Raw genomic sequence first — 22,752 nt, 5'->3', positions numbered from 1 at the left:
TTTGAGATTTTTTATTTAATTTTTTTTTTTTTTGATTTTTGGGTGAAAAATTGTGGTTGTGTTATCAAAGAAAAGAGAGAAATGAAATTAGCATTATTACTTGTTTTAGAGAAAAATTTCAAAAGCATTAAAAAATCAATTAATAGATCTATTTTTGACCTGTTTAATGCATTTGTTAAAACTTTTACTAATATACTCTTTTTGTAAGCCTTTTGTAGAAAAAAAATTTAGAAAATTTTATGTCTTGCATGAATGGAAAATAGAAAATGTGGAATTCTTTTTGTAATATTTTTATTTTTTTTAATTGTGCAGGCATTTTAACATGTGTGTATGCTCAAATTATCGAAAATTTTAAATTGTTTTTATTACTGCATATTTTTTTTCTTATCCGATTTAGCATTTTTATTCATCACCTTCGCCTCTATTTTCCATTCACAGACAATATGCCCTATCTGTTGTTTATTTTTTTTTTTTGCATGTCTAAAATCCCAATTGAATAAAATTTAGGTACAAAAATATTTATAGTACATTACAAATGGGAGTGAAAACATAATAAACCAAATAATAAATAACATACAAAAGGTTCATATAAATTAAGCATAGGTGAAACCTGCGTGGGATAGAAAAATATACATACATATGTATGTATATCTATTTTACACATTCGTATGAAAGGGATTTCGGGCTGGCGGAGTTACAAATAAAATTAAAACAAATTCGATGTATTTTTTTAATGATTTTTATCATTACACAAGAAGAAATTTATTTCCAGAAATTGACATAATTTTGCATAGTACAAAATGGTATTGGTTTTTCTCTCGTCAAAAGGAAATAATGTTAGAAAATTTACAATAATGTGTTTGCGGTACGAGTACTTAAAAAAAAAAAAAAAAAAAACAATTAACGAACATAGTAAATGACAAAAAACAAAATACAAAAAATTGAGGGTACATATTATTTTACATACATATTCAAATTATATACTATGTATACTAGCTATATACGATCAATCAAGTGCACATACATACGTAGATGATAGATACGATAGTAGGTAATAGCGACAGTTGAATGAGAGAAAAGCCAAAAATGATGGCAGCGTCGACAATTCAGTATAGAAATTAGAATTCGTATTCGTATTCGTAATGAAATCGCGCTGTTAACTTCAATGGGATAATTACAATAGATAGATTTGCTTACGCTTTTATTCGAAAAAGCTTTTTCCAAAAATTGTTGTTATTTGCTGGGTACTTGAAAGAGTGGCGCAAATGCAATCAAAAATTTCATCCGCCATTTTGTTCTGAAAAAGTTTTCTGGGATTTTTTTTTTCAAATAATTTGATGTGCAAATTGTTCGTGAAATTAAAAATAAACTCTTTCATCCAAATTCTGCGTTCTTGATTCTGATTAATTTCTCTAAATGACGGTTTGAATTCAATGAAAATTTGCCAAAATATTTCTGATAATAAAACTTCTATTTGCAATTTAGGGTAGACCACGTCAATGATGCGCAATTTTCTTATGCATGAACTCCGATGGAAGCTGAAAGTTTTTTTTTTTGGTTTAGTTATGCAGGAAAGGAAAGAAAGTATTAGGCATGAAATATGACTAAAATATGAATGAAATTAAATAACTTAACACACACATAATTGGCAAATTATTATAAAGCTACAATATGTACAACTACGCGAACGAAATTCGTATAAAGCTTCTGATAACAAAATTCATTAATGCTAGAGAGACACACTTCGTAAAATGGTAGTATTAAAACTGCGATCTAAGCCACACGTGTCTGCCTTATGCCGAATTTCCACTATGTACTGAATTGAAAAAAAATTGGAGGCTGTTCTTAGATATCGCAAATTTTTTAATTCGTTAAAATGAACGCAACCATTTCTAGAAATAAGTATATTGTCAATTCATTCAGCTATTCAGCCAATAAATTTTGTGTTCACACGCAGCCAATATTCAATTTGCTCAATTTGCAATTAACATTTGAAAATAGTTATTTTTTTAATTTTTATTTTTTTTTGTATTAAAAAATTGGAATTATGTATCTACCTGTCACCATATTTCCCCTTTTTAGATTAAATAGAGTTCACCTAAAATATACTTAAATTAATATTTCTTAATTGTTCAATTTCGTTGGCTGTGTGAACATAGCATAATTTTTCTATGAAAAACTAGTCTTAAAAAATGTATTATCTCCGGAGTTGACAAAGAAGCCGCCACTTCTGGGTTAAAATTATAAAGTAAGTGCAAGTTAGCCACTTAATTGCAGTTGCAAAATGGAGTTATTTCATTAAAGAGACACAATGCAGGTCTGTAATGACCTGGTCATTATTATCGTAGTTATTGTTTCTCGACACATATTTTTATGCAATAATATCTGACTTTTTGAAATATATTCATTTTGTTATTCGAAGCTTTATATAATTGAAACAAAATTTTTCTACAACACAACACACGTGTTCATACATATGCATTTAAATAATGTCTACTATAAAACCATTAAATACATTAGTATATGTATGTATATATGTATGTACGCAAATAAATATTGAATATCTGGATGATTTGCAAACAATTTCTATGATAACAAAATAATAAATGTAGCGAATAAAAATAGAATAAAGTTTTATGTGTTTAGCAACAATACCTATGTATGTATTAAACACAAATAAATATGCATTTGTTTGATTTGTTCGGAAACAAAAAACATATTAAAACTTTTCTTAAAGAAAAACTAAAGTTGTAATTAAACGAATCGATTAGTATTTAAATGTTCAAAAAGTATTTCCCTACACGTAACAAGTAGTTATATATGTTTGAATAAATTTTTCAAAATTTTTATTACTACCTATATAATTTTAATCATAAAATTTTACTAACTTATATGAATAATGTTAAAAATATTAATATTGGAAAATGGTAATAGCAGCATTTTTTTTATTTTTTCGAAAATTAGCATATTATACATTAGGGTGTTCCTTGAAATATAAAGCTCTTAAGTCAACCCTTTATTTTGTTCAATATAAAAAATAAAGACATACACGAAAATTTTTACATTTTTTTTTTTAATTAAAGGGTCGTTACCTGAGTTTAAAAAAATTAAATTTTTAAAATCGCAAAAATTCGAAAAACGTTTCAACATTAACCAGCTATAACTGAGCGAGTTTATAGTTATCATTCTCCATAAGATTCCATAGATTCCATAAAATGTCAAATTGGGTAGCGACCTCTAAAAATTTGTTAAAAAATTGTAAATTTTCGTGGATGTCTCTATTTTATACCCAGAACAAAATGAAATGGTGTTCCAGTAAAATTTTTGATGTTGCCATTTTAGATAAGGATCGCCCTAATGCACATATTGTGTTAGGGGCAGCTGGCAATAGATGTGATTGCATTCCTTTTGGGAGTAAATTTTTTTCACTAATTAATTGTTAAAAAATGTTGAATATTTTCTGTGGCAAAAGACAAAATTTAAAAAAAGGATAATTTTTCGATTTTCTTAACATATCGGCTCCTGTACGCGAATCTATGGCATGTGCCAGAAACCAAATTTTACAGGAAAGCATTTTTTTGCTTCCAAATTTTTTTCGAAAATTATTTTTTTACTTACTTACAAACTTTTATGTGATATTTTCGCCCACAACAAAAAAATGCGCTGAAATAAACAGGAAATTTTTGGCGTAACTATGTAAATGGATTTCAGCTACAATATTTTACAAGGCGATGCGCGGTGGGTTGTAGAACAAATTTGCATCAAAAAGTCAATTTCGAAAAAATGGCTCATGCGATAATTTCGCGCAAAGGGTTCGATATATTGTAATATAAATAAATATTTTTATTTTTACATAACTTAATGACTTAAATTACATTTTGGAGTGGTAGTCCGATTCGTTGGATTGCAATTTTGGAAGCTTGCCACCTTAGGGCATTCACAGCTTCATTGAACAGGTATTATAAGGTGAAACAATTATCACACCTGATGGCTGACAATTTTGAAAACAATATAAAATAAAATAGAACTTCGAAATTTGAAAGGATTTTTTTTTTTTTACAACGAAAATAAAAGAACTTTTGTTATGTTAATTCGAAATCCTTCTTTAGAGACCATGGGAGGTACAGTGTTTTAATTGTTTATTAGTCTCTATCGCAATTGTGGAAGGCGTCTGAAAAGTTCGTCTTCTACAAAATCGCCGCGAAAAAAATTGGAAATTTGTCTATTTCCAAAGGAAAGTTGTTACCTATCTTGCTTGTGATGGTTGTTTCAATGACTTTTGTATGGTATTTATAATTAGGCAAAGGAGTGCATGTATGAAGGTACCAACGATCTGTCAAAAAGTATAGGGAATTACTAAGTTTTCATTATTCAAAATTTTAAATTACCTATTTTGTCGCCTTCGAAGTGGGGAGCATATCTACAAAGATTTGAAAATTTGTGAATTTCTGAAAATTCTTATCGCTCGAATTTTTTCGCACAAAAAATTGTGCTGCTGCAAAAAATTCCGTTTCGCAGTATCTCCATTTAAAAAAGAATCATTTTTTACAGTACGAGTATTAGTTATGTTTGAAATAATTTTACCATTAAATAAAGGAACTCCTGATACTAAATATGTGTACATCCCGCGACAAACAAAATTTCTAACATTGTCGAAAAATCTTTAGAATTTAACAAAGTTGCGCAACAAAAATTTTCTAGTTTGTAGTGATGTACTGAGTAGATAATTTTAAGTTTTGATCAATATTCGGCACCCGTTCGAAAAGTATCCAACACTTTATAAAATTTCATAACATTAAAAAATAGTTGGTTGTGATTTCAAGTCCTCTAAACATTTGTTTAGCCGTTATAAACTTTACGACTTACGATAGTACGACACACTTACAACACCTTGTGAACCACCTAACTATGTTCGATCATTCTTTTTATAACCCCGCTCGAAAAAAAAAAATTATCAAAGAATACATACTTGAATTTTCCCAAAAATTATGAATGAAGAGCAGAACTGCAAATCAGTTTTGAAACGAACCGGTTTTTTAACCGAACCACCGCTTATTTCGGACTTCGACTTAAACGACGATACCGTTTTGTATTAACGACTGATAAACCAATACTACTGCTGTACAATACAAAATTAAGATGGAAAAAAATATATTTTTTCATAAAAATTCAGTACTTTGGAAAAATAGCAGCATCCTTTTTAAGAATCGAAAAAAGTATAAATACGAGCGTTGGGTACAAATAGTTATTGCTAGATTTTCTCAACGCCTTTGTGCACACTAAGCAGTGTTGCGGGACTTTTTTTTATTGTAAAAAACGGTAAATTTCTGGGAAAAACCTGAATTTTCAACAACGAAAAGTTAAAAAAATTCAGTTTTTTAATTTTATCAAATATAAATAACAAAACGCGATTCTTTTAAAATGAAATACCAAAAACCGTTTAAATTATACCTAACTAAACAAAAATAGGCTCTATAAAATGGTATATTTTGTTTTAATGAAGCTCGGTTTCATTATTTTTCGTAAATTCCTTTGTTAATTTTTTTTGAGCATTTAAATTTAGTATCTTCTGAATCATTTTTTAAATAAATATTTAGTTCTTCCGATAAAAACGGTTTTTTGAGGAAGAAAAAAATAAACGCTAACTGTTAATTTCTGTCCGCAGATTTGGATTCAGTGACCTAAACTACGTAAGAAATCACTATTCTGGTCTGCCGCACTTGATGTTTTGTTTTGTGTGTCTGTCGGTGTTATCAATGCCAACCTGCCTTGGAACAAGAACAACACTTAAACTCAGCTTCTTTGAGATGAATTTGGTTTTACTCCGATTCTCGTGTGCGGGGACGGACAAGTTCTCCCTCGGTTATAAATTTAACACTATTTTTTTTTTTTTGCTCGAGCGGCAAAATGTTCATAGCGCGAGAGCTCTGGGCGTTAAATTTCTTCTACGAATGCGACTCAAAATGATTACCACGCAACGGCAATTTAAGTTATGCATCAGGCGATGGATGGTTCGTCGCTAATTATTTGTTACGCTTTTGACTCTTAATTCTGTCAACATAGAGAATCCCTTTTCGTCATGCAAAATCCATCAATTATTATTCGATATCGCCGGCCATCGGTGACGCCCGTCCTTTAACACTCTTTCCGTTTAGACCTAATTACACTGTAGAGAATATCATATCATTATCAGATTACGGAGCTGTTTGCCGTTTTTCTAGATCAGGTAATTTTTCCAAGATATTTTAATTTTTTATGAAAAAATTCAAACTTTAACAAGGAAAAAATTAAAAAATAACAGTTTTTGTATATTTTTTTTTGATATGTAATAAAGCCTTTTTTGCAAAAAAAAATCAAGCTACTAACGATGAAAATCGATGGATAAATATAAACTGTGAATGGCCAAATGAAAATAAGCAATAATTTTTTGTATGAAATAGGTGCAGGAAATAATGTTACTCATACACCATATCGTACAACGTATTTTCCATGTTAAAGTTAGATTTTTTTTCATTCGCAATACAAACTTAAAATGAAAATATCATGGAAAAATGACATGATCTCGCAAAATGCTGTACAGATTTTGTGCAATTTTAGCGTCCCTATAGTGTTAGTTTTGTTTTGGCGCGTTTTTTTCTCTTTCGGCATGTAAAACTCGTGTACCGACAACTGTTAACTAGTTACATGTATTTAGGGGATTCCCGTGTAAAACTTGTAAGTTTACGAGGCTTTTATGGGAACGCCCCCTTTGCGAAAAGGTGTTAATAGGTGCGTAAAGTAACTGTTTGACAGATTAACCAGGATTTTGTGAATCAATTTTTGTTTCGTTGTATTTTCCATAACATCTCGTCATCTTGTCTCCATCACTCTTGGCTAAAATACCAAAAATTTGCAGAAAACCTAAGTCAATACAGTTAGTGGATGAATTCATTCATTTTATTCGCGTATTATTTTTTTCATTAATTTCCATTATATTATCATACATTTTAGTATAAAAATTTCGGCCCCTTGGCAACACTGAAGTTTACGAGGTCGCCGCGCATCAAATTTGCCTCGTAAATTTACGAGGGGCTCGTAAATAGAGCTAGATACGAGTTTTGACAGTTCTCTTACGAGGCTCGTAAATTTACGAGGCTTTTACGACTTTAAGGGAACACGGCGATTATGTTCCTTTAAAAGTGAATCAGAACTGACATGTTCAAGCATATGAGGCATTTCATGTCACCGCGACCACCTCTGTGCGCGACCTCTAAGGATTTGGATGAAAGTTGAAAAGATTGAAGGTCTAGGTGACATGAATATATGTACGTGCAGCATATTTTGCTCATATTTTTATTTTTACATAGAAACATTGTCTATAATTGTCAACTTTAAGTACCCAAATGAACGTAATGGGCTACTGATGCGTTTGGACTCTAGATCGTCTAACGCTCGAGCACTATGATAAACATAGACATTGCAATTTATATCAAATTGTATATTTATGATATAAATATGAATAAATCATATTAATTTTACTAAAGGCCTGAAATCATGAAAATCCCTTCAAGTAAATGGCAGAATTAAACTTTATTGCAAGTTCACATGGAAAATCGGCTTACGACGTGACTGGAGGAAATTTTAAGAGACTAGCAGCTAGAGCAAGTCTTCAACTCCTGATGTTGCAACAAATTCGTACACCCGAAGCCCTCTACCAATGGGATGCCTGTAAAAAATAACTGCAACTAACTTTTCAATGGACTTCATTTCGACTATGACTACATGCCAGTTACTTTAGTCCTATTTTAAGATAGTTTAAAAGGTTAATTAACATCAAGTTAGGTTTTTTTTTGGGAATTAATCTAAGCAGTAAACTTCTAACAGGGCAGATAAATTGTTCCTCACTTTAAAGCACATAATAGGTATTTGATACATTTTTTATTCCGAAATTACGGCAACGCCAATGTAAAAATTCACTACAGTAGTTATAAAATTAAAATTTTGGCGATGTCACATAATTAAAGAAACAAGGCTAATTCATATGAGGTGATGTTACCTGAGCTGCTGATTTCAAGGCGAATTTGTACTGTTCACCAAAATGATGTGTTTGTTTATTGTACTTGTGTTTTGATCTGATTTTCAATGTGCGTTTAATGTGTTAGTGTAGTTTTTGTTTTTGAGCAGCCGCCTTGCAAAGAATCAGTAAAAGCAGCTGTTAGCCAAAACCAAAACATTGGTTCAAAACAACGAGTGTATCTGAATCATGAACCAAAACCAAACCAAAATTTAATGTTGGGAACAGATTTTTAAAGGCTACATCGAGTGAAGAACAACTTATCGATTCGTGAAATTAATGCGCTGATGAGAAGACGAGAACTCATACATCGAGACGATAAAGTGTCGTCGGAATATTTTTTTCAAGAAAAAATTTGGACCACCTGAAGCATTTTCCAGATATTTTTTTTTTTTTTATCGGAATTATGGTACCACAAGTGGTCCCATACTAATTTCGTTTAGTTACGATCATTGGATCCAGTACTAAATTTTTATATGAGCATTGAAGTCGGTTGTTTTTTTTGTTTGCTTAAAAATTACTTGTAAACATCAGATGAGTACTGTTATAAGTAATAAAGTAACATGATTTCTTTAATGTTTAATGTATACTATGTAGTTGTTAATAGCTGTTTATGAATTATTCTTAGATAAGTTTAAGTTTTTTTTTGTTGAAATTTAGTATGTAAGCCTGTGAATGTATGTATTCAATTTATTTACTTTCTACGCTATGTCTAAGTATGCACAAGCAAGTATGTTATGCACATATGCACTTAAGTATATAGTAGATACATAAGTACATACATATGTTTGTAAGAATGTATGCGCTTATGCATTTATTTTACCCCACTGTAGTTTCCCGCTGCAAGGCTGCTGAAAAACTACTGGTGCTTTTCTTTCATATACAAATTACATATTTATCTGTATTTAAACTTTAGTGTGTTAGTATGTATGTATGTCGGATATACATATAGCGAATAAATACAAAACAAATATCGAATCTTAAAAAAATTATATATACACGTCATTTGGAGAAACAGGAATTTTGTACGGTGTTTGCTTTGAATTTGTTCGATTTTCATCTTTTGGTTTGTCATAATATGGTTGCTGTTAAGCTGTTTTTGGATTTTCAGAATAAAAAAAAAAATAACCGTAATAACTTAATGCCGGGTCGTTGAATTTTTGATTGATTGATTTTTGTTACTTTTTTTGTTTCGAATTTGCTTTATTTTTTTTTTTGGAAACCGATTTTTCGTACATAAAAACACAGACCTTATGTGATATAATATAAACGTACACTATAAAGAGGCCAAAATACAAACTAAACACTTATAAGTTATATACATAAATTAATTTGTTGTTGCCTTATAAACTCCTTTATTAGTCATGAAGCTTCTAAATATCAAAATATGTACTAAAATTTGGCACGCAAGTGGCCAAGAAGGGCTATAGATATGTATTAAGGTGCGCCACATTGTTATTTACTTTTTTTTCGGCTTTTCAGCCCCAAAAGGCTTTTATTGTAGCATAAGATATCGACTGTGTCATAAGCTAGGATAAAAATAGAGGTTCTGAAGAGAATCATAAGAAACATACTATTTTAACAAAATTTTAGACATACCCCAGGGTATGTGTATGCATCTTGTTTATGCCTATATTTGGTTCGTTTCCTTCTAACTTTTCTTGCCATTAAATACTAATCGATTCATTTGATTATACTAAAAAATAAAAAAATATATTTTATTTAAGAAAACAGGGAAGAGGGAAACTGAGTAAAATAGTATCTAACCACAGTGCTGGACAAAAGTATTGGCATAGAGAATTTTTCGCAATATCTGCAACATTTTTTGCTCTAATTTATGTTCGATAATTAAAAAAAAAATATATATATAGTTCACCGTACAGCAAAAAACATCAAACTGAAATCTCTAAACTTTGTGCAAAACTCAGGAAAATTCAATAAATTTGCATACTAATTTGCAATTTCTATTCAGATAAAAAAAAACTAAGTATGCAGTTCTATAGCCCATCTAATTTTAGTATAACAAAGTGCAAGCTTGAAGTTGCTAAAAATTCGCGTTGATTTTTGGCAATTTTTTTCACTCAGGTTCTTCCATACAAAGTATGTTCAACAATTATTTTTTGTATGGAGAAAATGAGCAACAACTTCCACTAAAAAAATTTTCAAAAATCAACACGAATTTTTAGATACTTCCAACTTGCACTTTGTTATATTAAAATTGAATGGGCTATGAAACTGCATGCATAGAATTTAAAAAAAAAAATCTGAATAGAAAGTTGCAAATTAGTATGCAAATTTATTGAATTTTCCTGAGTTTTGCGCAAAGTTTAGAGATTTTGTGGTTATGTTTTTTTTTGTTGTGAAGTACGAACTATATTTTTATTAAAAATATTAAAAATAAATTAGAATAGAAAACTTTGCTTATATTGCGAAGAATTCTCTGTGCCAATACTTTCCTGCGACACTGTATGTAAAGATGAAGCAATGACATACAAAGTATGCAAACTTATGTATGCATTGACATTTGTATGTGTTTTGGTTGGGCCACTTGAAACATTTGTAAAAATATGCAATGTACCAAGGCTTTTAAAACTGTAAAAAAGCAGAAAGCTAAGAATATAGAGCCACATAATGAGAGATGTGGACTTACATACGTACATAGGCATATACATACATACATTAGGCTGCATCATCAAAAAAAGTTGCGATTTTTCCACGGGAATCATGAAATTTATTTTATTTTAAGACTTTCGCAAAAATATTTCAGAAAAATGTTAATATTTCGCGAGCTAGTTGGACGCATTAGAAAATACTTCTTAAAATCCCTTAATTTTGATTCCGTTGATACAATTTTTTAACATTTTTTTCTTCTATCATCTGAAGTGATTAAAAAGAAAGTTTTAACTAGTTTTTAAAACTAATTTTATCTATAAAAACTTGATTTTTTTTAGGCATTTTCATATGTGTACAGCTCATGTAAATCCTTATATTTTTACAATATATTTTGACGGAAGTCTTAGAATATAATAAATTGCATAATTATTATGGAAAAACAGTACAATATTTTTTTTGTGAAGAGTGGTGCACCCTAATGTACACACGTGAAAATTTTACGACAAGCTAACAAAGGGCAAAAATAGGATAACTAATGATGTACTAGCAAAATATACATATATTTCAAAACTTTATAACTGCATGCAAATAATAAAATATGTGACATAGTACAAGTGAGAAAATATATGTCATGTACACACATATGTACATACATACATAACTTTCTATGCTCAAAAATGCATTCAAATGTAAGTAGGTATGTACATACGGTGGAAAGCTTAGCTGTAGCTTAAAGTAAAAAAAAAAATAAAATTCTCACGTGTTTGTGAACTTTTAAGTGAGAGTGTAAAATGTCAACAGCGGGCTGGGCGAATGCATACGAATTTCGCGCTGGACCCAACCAAAAAATCCTTTAAAACCCTCAAATACCAAACGCCAAGGTATAGGAACTAGCGACAGCGGAAAGGTCGCAATTGAAAGCAAACAGAAAATATAGCTAATTTACGTTCGTCGGCCGTTACGTTAGGTGGGCGCAACACCTTTTCTCACGCTATGTATGCTAAATCAAAAACGTAGTAGAACTAGTGAGTTAAGAGAAAGAGAGCACACAATTATTAGTTCGAGTGCGAGAGAGCAAGTCTCATATTTATTTGTTTTCTTATTCTTCTTCTTTCTTACAAAATGCGAACAAAATACAATATTTTATTAAAATTAATTGTGTGTTATTATTAAAACAACAGAATTCTTTATTCATAAACGATTATCAAGTAATTAAAGTCGAGTTATTAATGCAAAGAATTAAAAGTACACATAAAATGTAATTACAATTTGCAGTGCATATTTATATGTATGTATGTATGTATAAAAAAAAAAATTCAACTATATTATAATAATAAAAATAATTCACATTACTAGATATTACTTCGACAAACAAAAAGATTTACACAAATCATACAGCAACATATCTATATATGTATGACTAAAGTATGCAAACTTAAGAAGAGAGAGTCATCAAAGAGAAAGATACGGTGTGTGTGTGTGTGTGTATGTGCTTACAAAGAGTAAAAAAAAAAAAACAAACAACCAGGTGTTGAAATTGCCACCTCCATACATACTTACATACATATACTTACGATTCCGGCGATTTTTGCGAATTTGGTACAAGTCAGTCATAGAATAGCGCGCGTACGTTTATTAAATGATATGTATGAAAGCATGTATGTACATATGTATGTATGTATGTATGTATGTAGTTGCTTACGAGGTCTTTTTTTTTTTGTTTTTTTTTGCTTTTTGTTTTTGTTTCTCGAAACAGTACATTACATACTTAAGTAAGTAGGTGGTAGTAATTATTATGATAACGATTAACGTTTAAACTAATTAATTAACAATAAAAAGTTCTTGTATGTACTATGTAGCAAAAAGTTGTAGAAAATTTTATACCGCTAGCACAAAAACAACATTACAATCAAAGTACTTAAAATAGTAGTAGTAGTACAAGTGGACGTCGTAGCACATTTCTAAGGAACTTCCACTAACTTAACAGTACATTCTTATTTGTATGTAGTATGTGTGTATGTATGTATGTATATGCATCAAACATTCTTCAATTGTGTTGCATTTTATGCGCCTGCATGTGTGTGTGTGTGTGTGTGTGTGTGTGCGTGGAAATTTTTACAACACAGCACATATGTAGCATGTACGGTATGGTATTTAGTAGAGCTGGCAGTATCCGTATATTCGTATAACTGGATATCCATTCGGATATTCGTGTACACGGATAAAATCCAGATATCCAGTTAATATCCGTTCTCTTATATAGATACGTATTTTTATTGAATCAAAAAATACGGACAGAACTCCCAGCCCTAGTATGTATGTATGTATGTATGTATGCACATAGTTTCAAAGTGTTAACACAAATAAAATCTCACTGATTTATTAACAGCCAATTTCACGAAAGCAATTTAAGTAAAAAATGATTTTAAGTTTTTGAATTTTAAATTTAGATTGCTGGTGAAACCGGCGGTAAGTTTGCAAGTATGCTTGTTTATTGTTTGTTTGTTTGCATGTACATATCGATGGTCCTTTGCAACAACGAAACAATTCAAAATTAAAAACCAAATAAAAACATGAGCCACTTAACAGTAGTAAGGGATTAAATTTTTTTTTTAATTTTGCATTGTGTCGTTATTGTAGCGGATCATCGAAATGTACTATATATATGTACATATGTATGTATGCACGGCTATGTGGTATTATCAAATTGATTAACTGCATTTAATTAATTCTATTTAATCGATATTTAGATATGTACTATGTATGTATGTATGTATGCATGTGCGTGTATTTATGTTCCTTTTTTGTTGTTGTTGTTGTTTCTGCATTTTATGGTAAATGTGATACTGTTTTACATTAAGCTTACACACACTGGCTGTTGTGATTATTTATTGTTGTTGTTGTTTTTCTTTTTTTTAAATTTAATTCATTGTATATTTTTTGTTGTTTTCAAATGTTGTTGTTTTGATGCATTATTTACTTTTTTCTTCTAATAAATTTGGTTGAAATGAATTTCTCACCTGGTAAATTTTGTAGCGGCTTGGCGTGCTGGGTGCCACGAGCGCTGGGACGCACTTGTCCCACCCCACGGACCCCCCCGGTTGCTGCCTGAGCCCCCTGAGCGGTGGCCCCCCGCTGAACTGCCACCGCCGCCGCCGCCGCCACCGCCGCCGCCGCCGCCGCCGCTTGAGGGGCCCCCTGACGGCTGATGTTGCCACGGAGCCCAACGGCTCGGCCACGCGTGGCCGTGATTCCACGTCCACGACCAACCCCCTGTTGTTGATGTTGTTGTTGTTGTAGTTGTGGTTGTTTCAGTTGTTGTTGTTGTTGTTGTTGTTGTTTTCACAGTGTAAATGCATGCGTATATGTATACGTGAGGTTTATATGTTTAGTGGTTGCGTGTATTATTGTGTTTACAGTGTGTACAATTTGTGTGTAGTTCGTTATTTGGGTTTTTTTTTTTTTTTTTTGGGTTTTACGGTTTTCGTCAGATTTAATGGAAAAAATGATTCATTTGCGTTGGTTGCATGGTCGGTCGGTTGGTTGGTTGGTTGTTTGGTTGTTTGGTGGTTCAATTGGTTGATTTCGGCCATTGTCATTTAGTTCGCACGAGCATTATGTATATAACACATTATGTACACATAAAAATTACATACATTTTATATACATGGATCGCCAAGGTAGTAGCCAAATTTAACAATACAATTATTGGTTTTTGGACAATAATGCAATGGTTTAGTAAATGGGGTTTTTTTTTAATAAATATTATTCGGTTTTCGGTTACCCGTGTACGGTTGTTGGGTAGTTTCCAATGATTCGAAATTTTCGAGGGTTTTTTTGCAAATATTTTCCGGCACATATTTGACGATTACGGTTCAAATTCAAATTAGAAAAAAAAAAACAAGAAATAGAATCGTTTAGTAGGTTTTTGAAAAGAAATGTGAAAGGCATTTTTTCAAAGAAATAATAGGTGTTTTCGAAATGGTTTCATTTTTAAACAAATGGTTTTGGTTGCAAATTTGAAGTTGTTTCGCAGTTATTGTGCGCGTTTCATTTTTAAAATATGTTTCAAATTCATATTTGTGGTGGTGATTGGTAAGTTTTGTTTTGTATTTGGTATTTGTGATTTGACGAACATATATATAATTTTTTTAAGATGATATATTTGGTTTTTTTTTTTTACCGAAACATAAAAAAGAAAAAGAAAGAAAAGAAAAAAATCGAAATTAACGCGTTAGATTTTCATGTTTAAAAATCAATTAATATGAGTAATTATAATAAAAATCAATGTCTTTATAAAAACTTGTGAAAAGTATAAAAGCTTAAACGTAATAATTCCAAATTCAAAGCGACACTATTTGTAATTGGAAGTTTTGTTGTTAATCTACATATGTATGTATGAAGTCTCTGTATATTTTGCCGAATGTTTAAAATTTTTGTTCCGCATTTGATATACTAAATTTCGTGATTATTTATGTAAATTTCGTAGACTTGTTTACCTCTGGTGACTTTAAAAAACACCAATTTCAACAAATAAATTTGCTGAATATACATACCTATGTTTTATAAGCCTAAATTCGAATACTTTAAATTTGAGATAAATGCTTTTATACCATAATATGGACTATGAATAAAACCTACTTAAAGCTTAATTTCCCTTTTTTGCTTGCCTGCAATTGACTTGCATTGCTTTCGGCGCCTTGAAGTGAATTGCAGGTACATATCTCACAAATATTGTCATTTTGTTTTGATTATTTTCGAATGGAATTTTGTGTTTAATTTTTTGCAAGAATTTTAACGAAATTTGCGATTGACACATTTTTTTATTTTTATTTTTTTGACTTGCAATTTTGTACTAACATCAATTTTGAGTAGTTTTTCTTTGTAAAAGTTCGAAAGAAAGAAAAAATTTTAGTGTTGTATATTTTTAAGCGATTTTTACGAGGCCATATTACAATAACTTGTTTTATGAACTTATGCCAATATTATACATTTATGCATTGATATATAAGTAGTTAAAATGAAATCAATTAGCTTAAGGTTAGTTGGCTTAGGTTAGTGGGCAGCGGTGAGCACTTATAAATGAAAAATAAAAATAAGTTTCAACAAAAAGCAAACTAAAATTAATTAAAAATTAAGTATGTAAGTATTTTCTTTTTTTTATCCTACTTACACTCGAAACCGAAGGAGCTATTGGTGTGAATGAAATTTAAGTTACACATATTCACTGTACGAGTTGGATATACAAAAAACTTAGTGCCGGCTTTACCAGCAATCAGTGCGCGAACTTCGAAAAAATTACGAGTGGTAGATTTTACTCAGAAAAATTGTGAGAAGTTGATAGATGGATAGGATAGTGTTTGCCACACATCGCAAGAAACAATGGCCCTATTGCCTACGAAGTTCCTAGGACGCATTATCTTTTTTTGATATACATAATTGCACTTCTTTCTCTGGGGCTACGTGAGAAGTATGACTTATGCCAATAATCCTGAGACGATTCCACAGCTGAAGAACGAAATCATACGCGTTATACATTTTATACAGCCCGAACTATTAGTAAAAGTCGAAATCGTGGCGCGCATTTAACGGATATTGTGTTTCATATATAAATTCCATATACTAAAAAATAGATAAATTTTCTCGTGGTTTATTTATAAAATAAAATCTGTGGTCATATCGAATCACCCTAATGTGAAAAGATCTGAACCCATTACCGTATATTAAATTACAAAAACTTTTATTGAGAAAATTGGGCATTAAAGAAACCAATGCCTGTCATTGGGTTAAAAATAAAAGTCATTAAGTTTGTTTCCTCATGCCATTTGTTTGATGGTAAACAAGCTTGCGTAAGTTTTGTATATGTATATGTACATAAATACATATTTGTCAAATGTCGTTATAATTTTTTTTTTACACAGCATAAAATAAATAACAACGCTATTTTCTGCATATTAAAAAACTCTTGTTTTTTTATTATGGCACTCTTCCAGCGAGGCAGCGATATGTATGTAGCTCCCTAGATTTCAAAAATGTAGATTTAAAAATAAGACAATACAAATTGTTAGCACACTTCATTCAGCTCAACATTTTTTTTATATACTATACAAAAAAGCTTTATAAAATTAAACCAAACCATTTGTATGCCTTGTTGCTTGCATACTCCAGCTGAGTAGTAATATTTATAAAATAAATATAAAATAAAAAAGATTTAACCGCATTGATTTTTCATTTCCATTTTGGTTCCCTTTTCCATTTTATTTTCTTTTGTACAGAACCACAGCCAATAGTTTGCATTGCCACTTAGCATCAAAATGCCTAGCTTAAAAATATTTCTCTAACTATTAAATAAATTAACAAAGCAAATAAGCATCAAATGAACAAAAAAGCTTTCCAATTCCAATTCAACAAAAAGCACTTAGATTAAAAATTATAAAATGAAACGCAATAAATAATAAGCATGGTTAAATGAAAAAGTGTTAAAATTCTTCATGTAAATGTGTTTTGTATACAACAAAAAAAAAAATAAAATAATAATAATCTTAGTATCTAAGGCTTATTAGAAACACAAGAAAGTGTATGCTAGATGCTGGATGAAATTGTATCTAGGGCGGTTTGTTTGTTTACACTCTTAATTTACTAGTTGTGGATGGGTGCACTTTAGGGTTAACGCTCACAGGACGGACGAAATTTCAAATTTCAAGCTAACAAAACAGATTTTCTTGTTAAATAAAAGTCAAAAAACCAAAAAAACACTAGATGCATTATATTTATGTATGTGTGTAATGTAATTGCTAGACGTGGTTTCAAAAAAGTATCCCTGAAAGCATGTGAGTGAGGCCGAAATTTTGATGCCGGGTAATGGCAGTTTTGAAGTTTTTGTTTTTGATGATGTCTTCACGCTGTCGTTGCTGATTATGTCGTAGTTGATAATGTTCAAATTTTGATCACGTGTAACTTTGTCTCTATCCGTATGTGTGTACTTTTGTTTTTGTTTTGCATAAAATTTTGTGTAAGCCAAAAAAAAAAATCAAAGAAAAATCACAATAAAATTAAAAGCATAAAAAGAATAATAAAATCAATTATAAAGAAAATATGCTTCAACACTACTAGCGCGTAGTTCTACGAAAATTTTGAAAATTACAAGAAAGTATACAATTCACCACCAACTGTATGAATAAATATGTAATAGCAATTCATTTATTGTCTCGCTTCAAATACCAATAGTTTTATGCGAACGCAAAAATTGTTAACTGCTGCTGTGATGTTTTTTTTTTACGAAAAAAAAAATTATGTTTACGAAATTGCAAAGTATACAACTGTTGTTGTAATGGCAGGAGTGGCAGGAGTTGTAGACAACTATGTAGTAGTGAGAATCGTATTTATTAACAGTTGTGGTAGTATGTACTAGTAGTTATAGTAGGTAGTTATAGTAGTAGTAAGTAGTATTAGAAGAATGTTAGACCCACCACATTGTTTCTGGCCGTTCTCTGCAGTCCACCAGCGGGTCCACCAGTTGGAAATGGTGCTACACCGCTCGGTGGATAATCAAAGAAGTACTCTCCATCATAGGTGCGATAAAAATCGTCGTAATAGGATTCATTGTAGCCGCCACGATAATCCGAATAACCATAAAGGTCGTAATCATAATCTATAAATTGGGAAAAATTTTGCTGTGGTATTCTTTTTGTGCTTTTTTTCAATTTTTTCTTCTAAAAAATTATAATTAAACAATTTTTTTTTTTACAAATTTTGAAAAGTACAAAAATAACAAATTATCTTAAATAAAAAAGACTTAAAGAATTTAGAAAGAAAATTAAATTATTTAAATGCAGTTATGCGCACAGCAAAAGTTTATAGCAAAAACCCTCCTTTGTGCAAAATCTATTTTAAACGTATCCATTTTTTTTTTTGTATATTCTTAAATTAAAACTATCTTAAATGCAATGGTGGATCTACTAATAATGCTGAAATTAAAATCGAGCAATTTCGACAAATGAAGCTTATGCAACTCGATTACAAGCACATTCAGTGTTGCCGTTTTAGCAGAATACGTTCAAATTTGGTGGAATATTTTTCTAAATTTTAATTTTGGTAGTTTGGTAGATTCGTTTTCCATTTGGTTTAATATTTCTACGACCTCATTCCTTTCAAAAAACGAAAAGTTTCAGACGAATAAGGCTAACATATTTTAAATGAATATTTACTTATGCAAAAATAGTCAAGTTTTCAAATAAATGATTGATACTAAAAGACCATTTGAATTTTTGCGCTCATCATTGAGTGGGATTAAGATGAAGAGAGCGTTCAAAAATTGTTGTTAAGATAAAGCTTGTTTTATTTTTGAGATAAAATCATAATGTCTCCTTCCGTAAAACTTTGCTGAAGTAAATTCAGCATCTCTAATGGTAAAAACATAGTGGAGCGGCAAGCAAAGAGCATCGAGCAAAGCGTCGATTTCCAACGCATATGTTTCAATGGGAGAGCGCATAGTGAAGAGCAAGGCATACATACACGTTTGTTATTGAAGCTTTGCTCGATGTTAGCTCTTCGATTTGCTCACCGCTCCACTATGTTTCGACCCTAAGAGACCGGAACAGATTTGAAAAAAAAATGGCACAAGGTCTAAGTTCGATTGTAGATGCATGAAGAAAGCTTCCCAACCAAGCGCTCTTAATTTTGGCGTGTGATTCGTTGCTGTCATAAGGGAACACAACACTTTCTGTAAATCAGTACAGGTAGTTTTCTTGAATGAACTGAGTGGTTAGAAATAGTACCACTCCGTAGGGCCTGGGCTCGATCCCTGGTCCGAGCAACATCTAAGGAAAAGCGTTTTTACAACTTTTAGTAGATTTCGTGTATTTTGCATTTGGTAGGCAAATATTTTTGGTTACATTATGAGGTGAAGGGGATTTTTTTAGTATCTTCTCTAAATAATTGTTTTCTATTTTTTTCTTTTGGTGTGCAGCAAGCTTATTTCCCGGCTCCGATATCTACTTTTTCACTGGACTTTTCCTCACGCTTTCAGTACAAGTGGATTTCGTAACAATACCAAAAGCAAATGGATTTTATTCACTCTGTACTCTATTTCTAAGCAACTAAGTTTACGTGCGCGTACAAAGGAAGCGGCGCCTAGCCGAGCGGAGTTATTTCGAGCAGTGCAAAGCTTTTAAATTTGGTTTAACTACCTACGAGTGTATGTGTGTGGTCATACAGCAACATATTTGAGTAGCGTGTTGGAGGTGAGAACAAAGTTCTCTTTAATTTTGAATTTTGGTTCGTCTAGAGAATGATTAAAAAATAAGTCAAATTCGAATCCGTTTCTCTATGGTACAAATTTAGACGACGGCCAGGGGAACTGCAAAACGAAGATTTATGTTTCGATATAGAGAAAATGGTAATTTTCAAATGGCATTTCAATGTTGAAATCCAAAAACGGCATTTTCTTAATTTCCTATTTTCTTTGAATTATTTTTGAAGCACTTTGACGAAGCAATTTTGGAGGCTTGTTTTGAGTTAATCCCAGAAATTCACGTGTGGATATTTCAAGAAACATTTGGCGATCAGAATTGTCTTAAAAATTTGGTTCACCGCAGGAAAAAGTCGTTTTCTGCCGATGCTTAAATTCCTTGTAGTCTTAAAAAATATTCAACGATTACCTATCGTATAGTCAATTCTTTGCATTGTCGATCTGCCTGATTGAGATGGTTACTAACCAGATAACATGAACGTAATTTTGTCGTTCGTGCAGCCGTTCTTAGCGCATCTGAATTGCGTGTGAAAATTTGGCAAATTTTTATTGGAATTATACAAATTGAATTTCTTAAATAGCATATGACTGTTCCGACATCATTCCATTTTGTCGTTTCTTTTAAAGTTGCCGACGCAAAGAGTTTACAGGAATTTATAAACTTAAAGTACTACGTGCAATTAAACTGTCCAAATGGGTCTTACCAATCTGTTTAGTGACGCAAAAAATGTAGATCGCGTGCAAGGCTTTTTAAAGCTTTCTATCCATCTCTATAAACTCCGCTACGGACAACACGGAATTGATTCCTTAATTAGTTGTTCACTTGAAATCAGAGACGTATATAGAAATGTATATTTCAGATAGGATTTGCTATAAACTTTTGCATAGATACCACATTTCTCAAGAACGATAATTTGTTTTCAAAAAAAAAAAAAGTGCCAAAAATTAACTACTTAAAATTTCGAACAAAAACATATTAAATAATCAAAACTAAAACAAACTAAGTATTTATTAAGCTACAAGTTATGAGCGCACTAGGTTGTGGGAGTGTAATTAAATTGTATCACTTTCATGTCAAAGTAATTGGTATACTATATAGTCTTGTCTTGTTGCTGCGACTGTTGCGTCGTGTGCAGTCAACATTATATTATTAATAGTGAAACGTCAATTTGAAGTTACTTGTCGGTTTGTACAGGTTCTTATGGTATGTTTAGGGATATACATATGGTTTCGTGTTCGTCAAAATGTGTCTATCCAAATACGTACTGTGTAAGGAAAACTTTTATTGCAATCGATTGTAGGCAGACCTCGCTGTGTTTGCTCAGGAACGCTTTTCTTAAAGGATCTTTGCTAATGAAATTGTTAGGGTTGTGATCCTAAAAACAACTTATATGAGTAGGAAACACATGGGAGGTTTTACGAGTATATAATAGGTGTGGTGTGCTAAAAATTTTGTAGTTGTTTCAATTTCTGATTAGCGATTGTTAGTCTATTTAATTTCTTTAATTTTAGGTGAGATGTTTGTTTTTATTCCATTTTGCTTATTATGCGTCTTTTTGGTACTTTTTTTTTTGTATTAGCCCTCACTTGCTTCAGTATTATTTTTTTTCTTTTCTGATATTCACAGTGAAGAGTACGCTGATGTATGGAAAGGCGGTTCCGCTAAATGAATTACTTACCGGTGTTAGAGCATCAAATAGTATACGGGGTGCTTAAAATTCACTATACGTAGAGGCATTTGCAACATTTAAGGTAAGTAAAAAGAAATGTATCACTAAAATTACTAAACATTGAATTTATGCATTTAGTTACTGTTGTCTTTGTTGAGTTGGTTTTAAATTTAAATTGAATAAAACATTTAGAAAAAAACTTGTCTATATATGAGGAGTATATTGTATTGTAAAAAAAATGGAATAAAAACAAATTTATTTAGTGACTCTAAAGATTAGCAGCATTAATAAAAACATCGAAAACATGCAGGCAGACTAATAAAAAAAAACCAAAAAAATACATACACGCTTATTAGATGGAGAAATGAATTAAATGAAGTATAAAACTAACACAACTAAGTTGCTCATAAAGTTTTGCAAATTTTTGTGTTTCAATAGAAATGTAACAAGAATTGAAAGTGCAACATTAATTTTGATTACACAAACTAAACAGTTATTTATCTGTATGTAAGTATATAGTAGTGATAACACATCGATTACAAAAAAAGCTATTTTGCTTTGATAATAAAATATTTGTAGTACGATAAATAAATTTGGTGAAAATGATCGAATAGTTCTAAGTTCCAGGGTGGTACTAAAAGCTTTTTGCAAAAGCTGGGAATTAAATTCGCAGTGAGAGTAAAGGGATAGGTTGGTAGAAAACGAATAAAATACCATACTTAAACGGGATACAGGAAGGGTTGTTAATTGTTAGTAGTAACTTAAAAGAAACGAAACTAAATAAATTTTGGATACAATTTAAGTAAAAAATACACAAAAAATATAAAACCATAATGAACCCTATGGAATAGATAAAAAAATTTCATTTTCCTTCGACCCACTGACACATATACATATGTACATATACATATATGTATGCAAATCCAGGGATTACTAGCGAAAAAACTTATATATTGGACTTAGCCTTTTTCCGCTGGGGCCATAACTGTTATGTTTTTTGTTTCAGAAAAGTCGATAAATAATCGTTATTTTTTCATCGATATGTTTTCGATCAAAAATTAAGAGTTACAAGTTGACTTAAATTTTCGATAAAAAATTAAGAGTTGAAATTTGACTTAAAATTTTTCGATCAAAGATACAAGTTCAGTCTTTTATTGTTTCGTTAA

General features: G+C 30.9%; 1 protein-coding gene across 16 annotated transcripts in view; it reads right to left on the bottom strand.

Annotated features, from left to right (window-relative positions):
• Positions 1-22,752, bottom strand: part of LOC118737101 (heterogeneous nuclear ribonucleoprotein R) — a 110,682-nt gene that overhangs the window by 1,222 nt on the left and 86,708 nt on the right. For 8 of the 16 annotated variants that reach the window (XM_036467382.1, XM_036467388.1, XM_036467385.1 and 5 more), the window contains exons 11-12: positions 18,136-18,317; positions 13,687-13,939 (exon numbers count right to left, since the gene is read on the bottom strand). The exons of 4 other annotated variants lie outside the window; for them this stretch is intronic. In XM_036467382.1, the coding sequence (XP_036323275.1) occupies positions 13,687-13,939; positions 18,136-18,317 (435 nt within the window). Of the gene's footprint in view, positions 1-13,467; positions 13,940-17,226; positions 17,649-18,135; positions 18,318-22,752 lie in introns of those variants that run through there. 4 more of the 16 variants (XM_036467390.1, XM_036467391.1, XM_036467393.1 and 1 more) reach the window with 4 other exon arrangements.

The sequence above is a fragment of the Rhagoletis pomonella genome, unplaced genomic scaffold (genome assembly GCF_013731165.1).
Source record: "Rhagoletis pomonella isolate Grant_MI unplaced genomic scaffold, Rhpom_1.0 Rhpom_scaffold_00004, whole genome shotgun sequence".
NCBI classification, from domain to species: Eukaryota; Metazoa; Arthropoda; class Insecta; order Diptera; family Tephritidae; genus Rhagoletis; species Rhagoletis pomonella.
The sequence above is the reverse complement of the archived record's forward strand: the minus strand, read 5'-3'. Positions and strand labels throughout refer to the sequence as shown.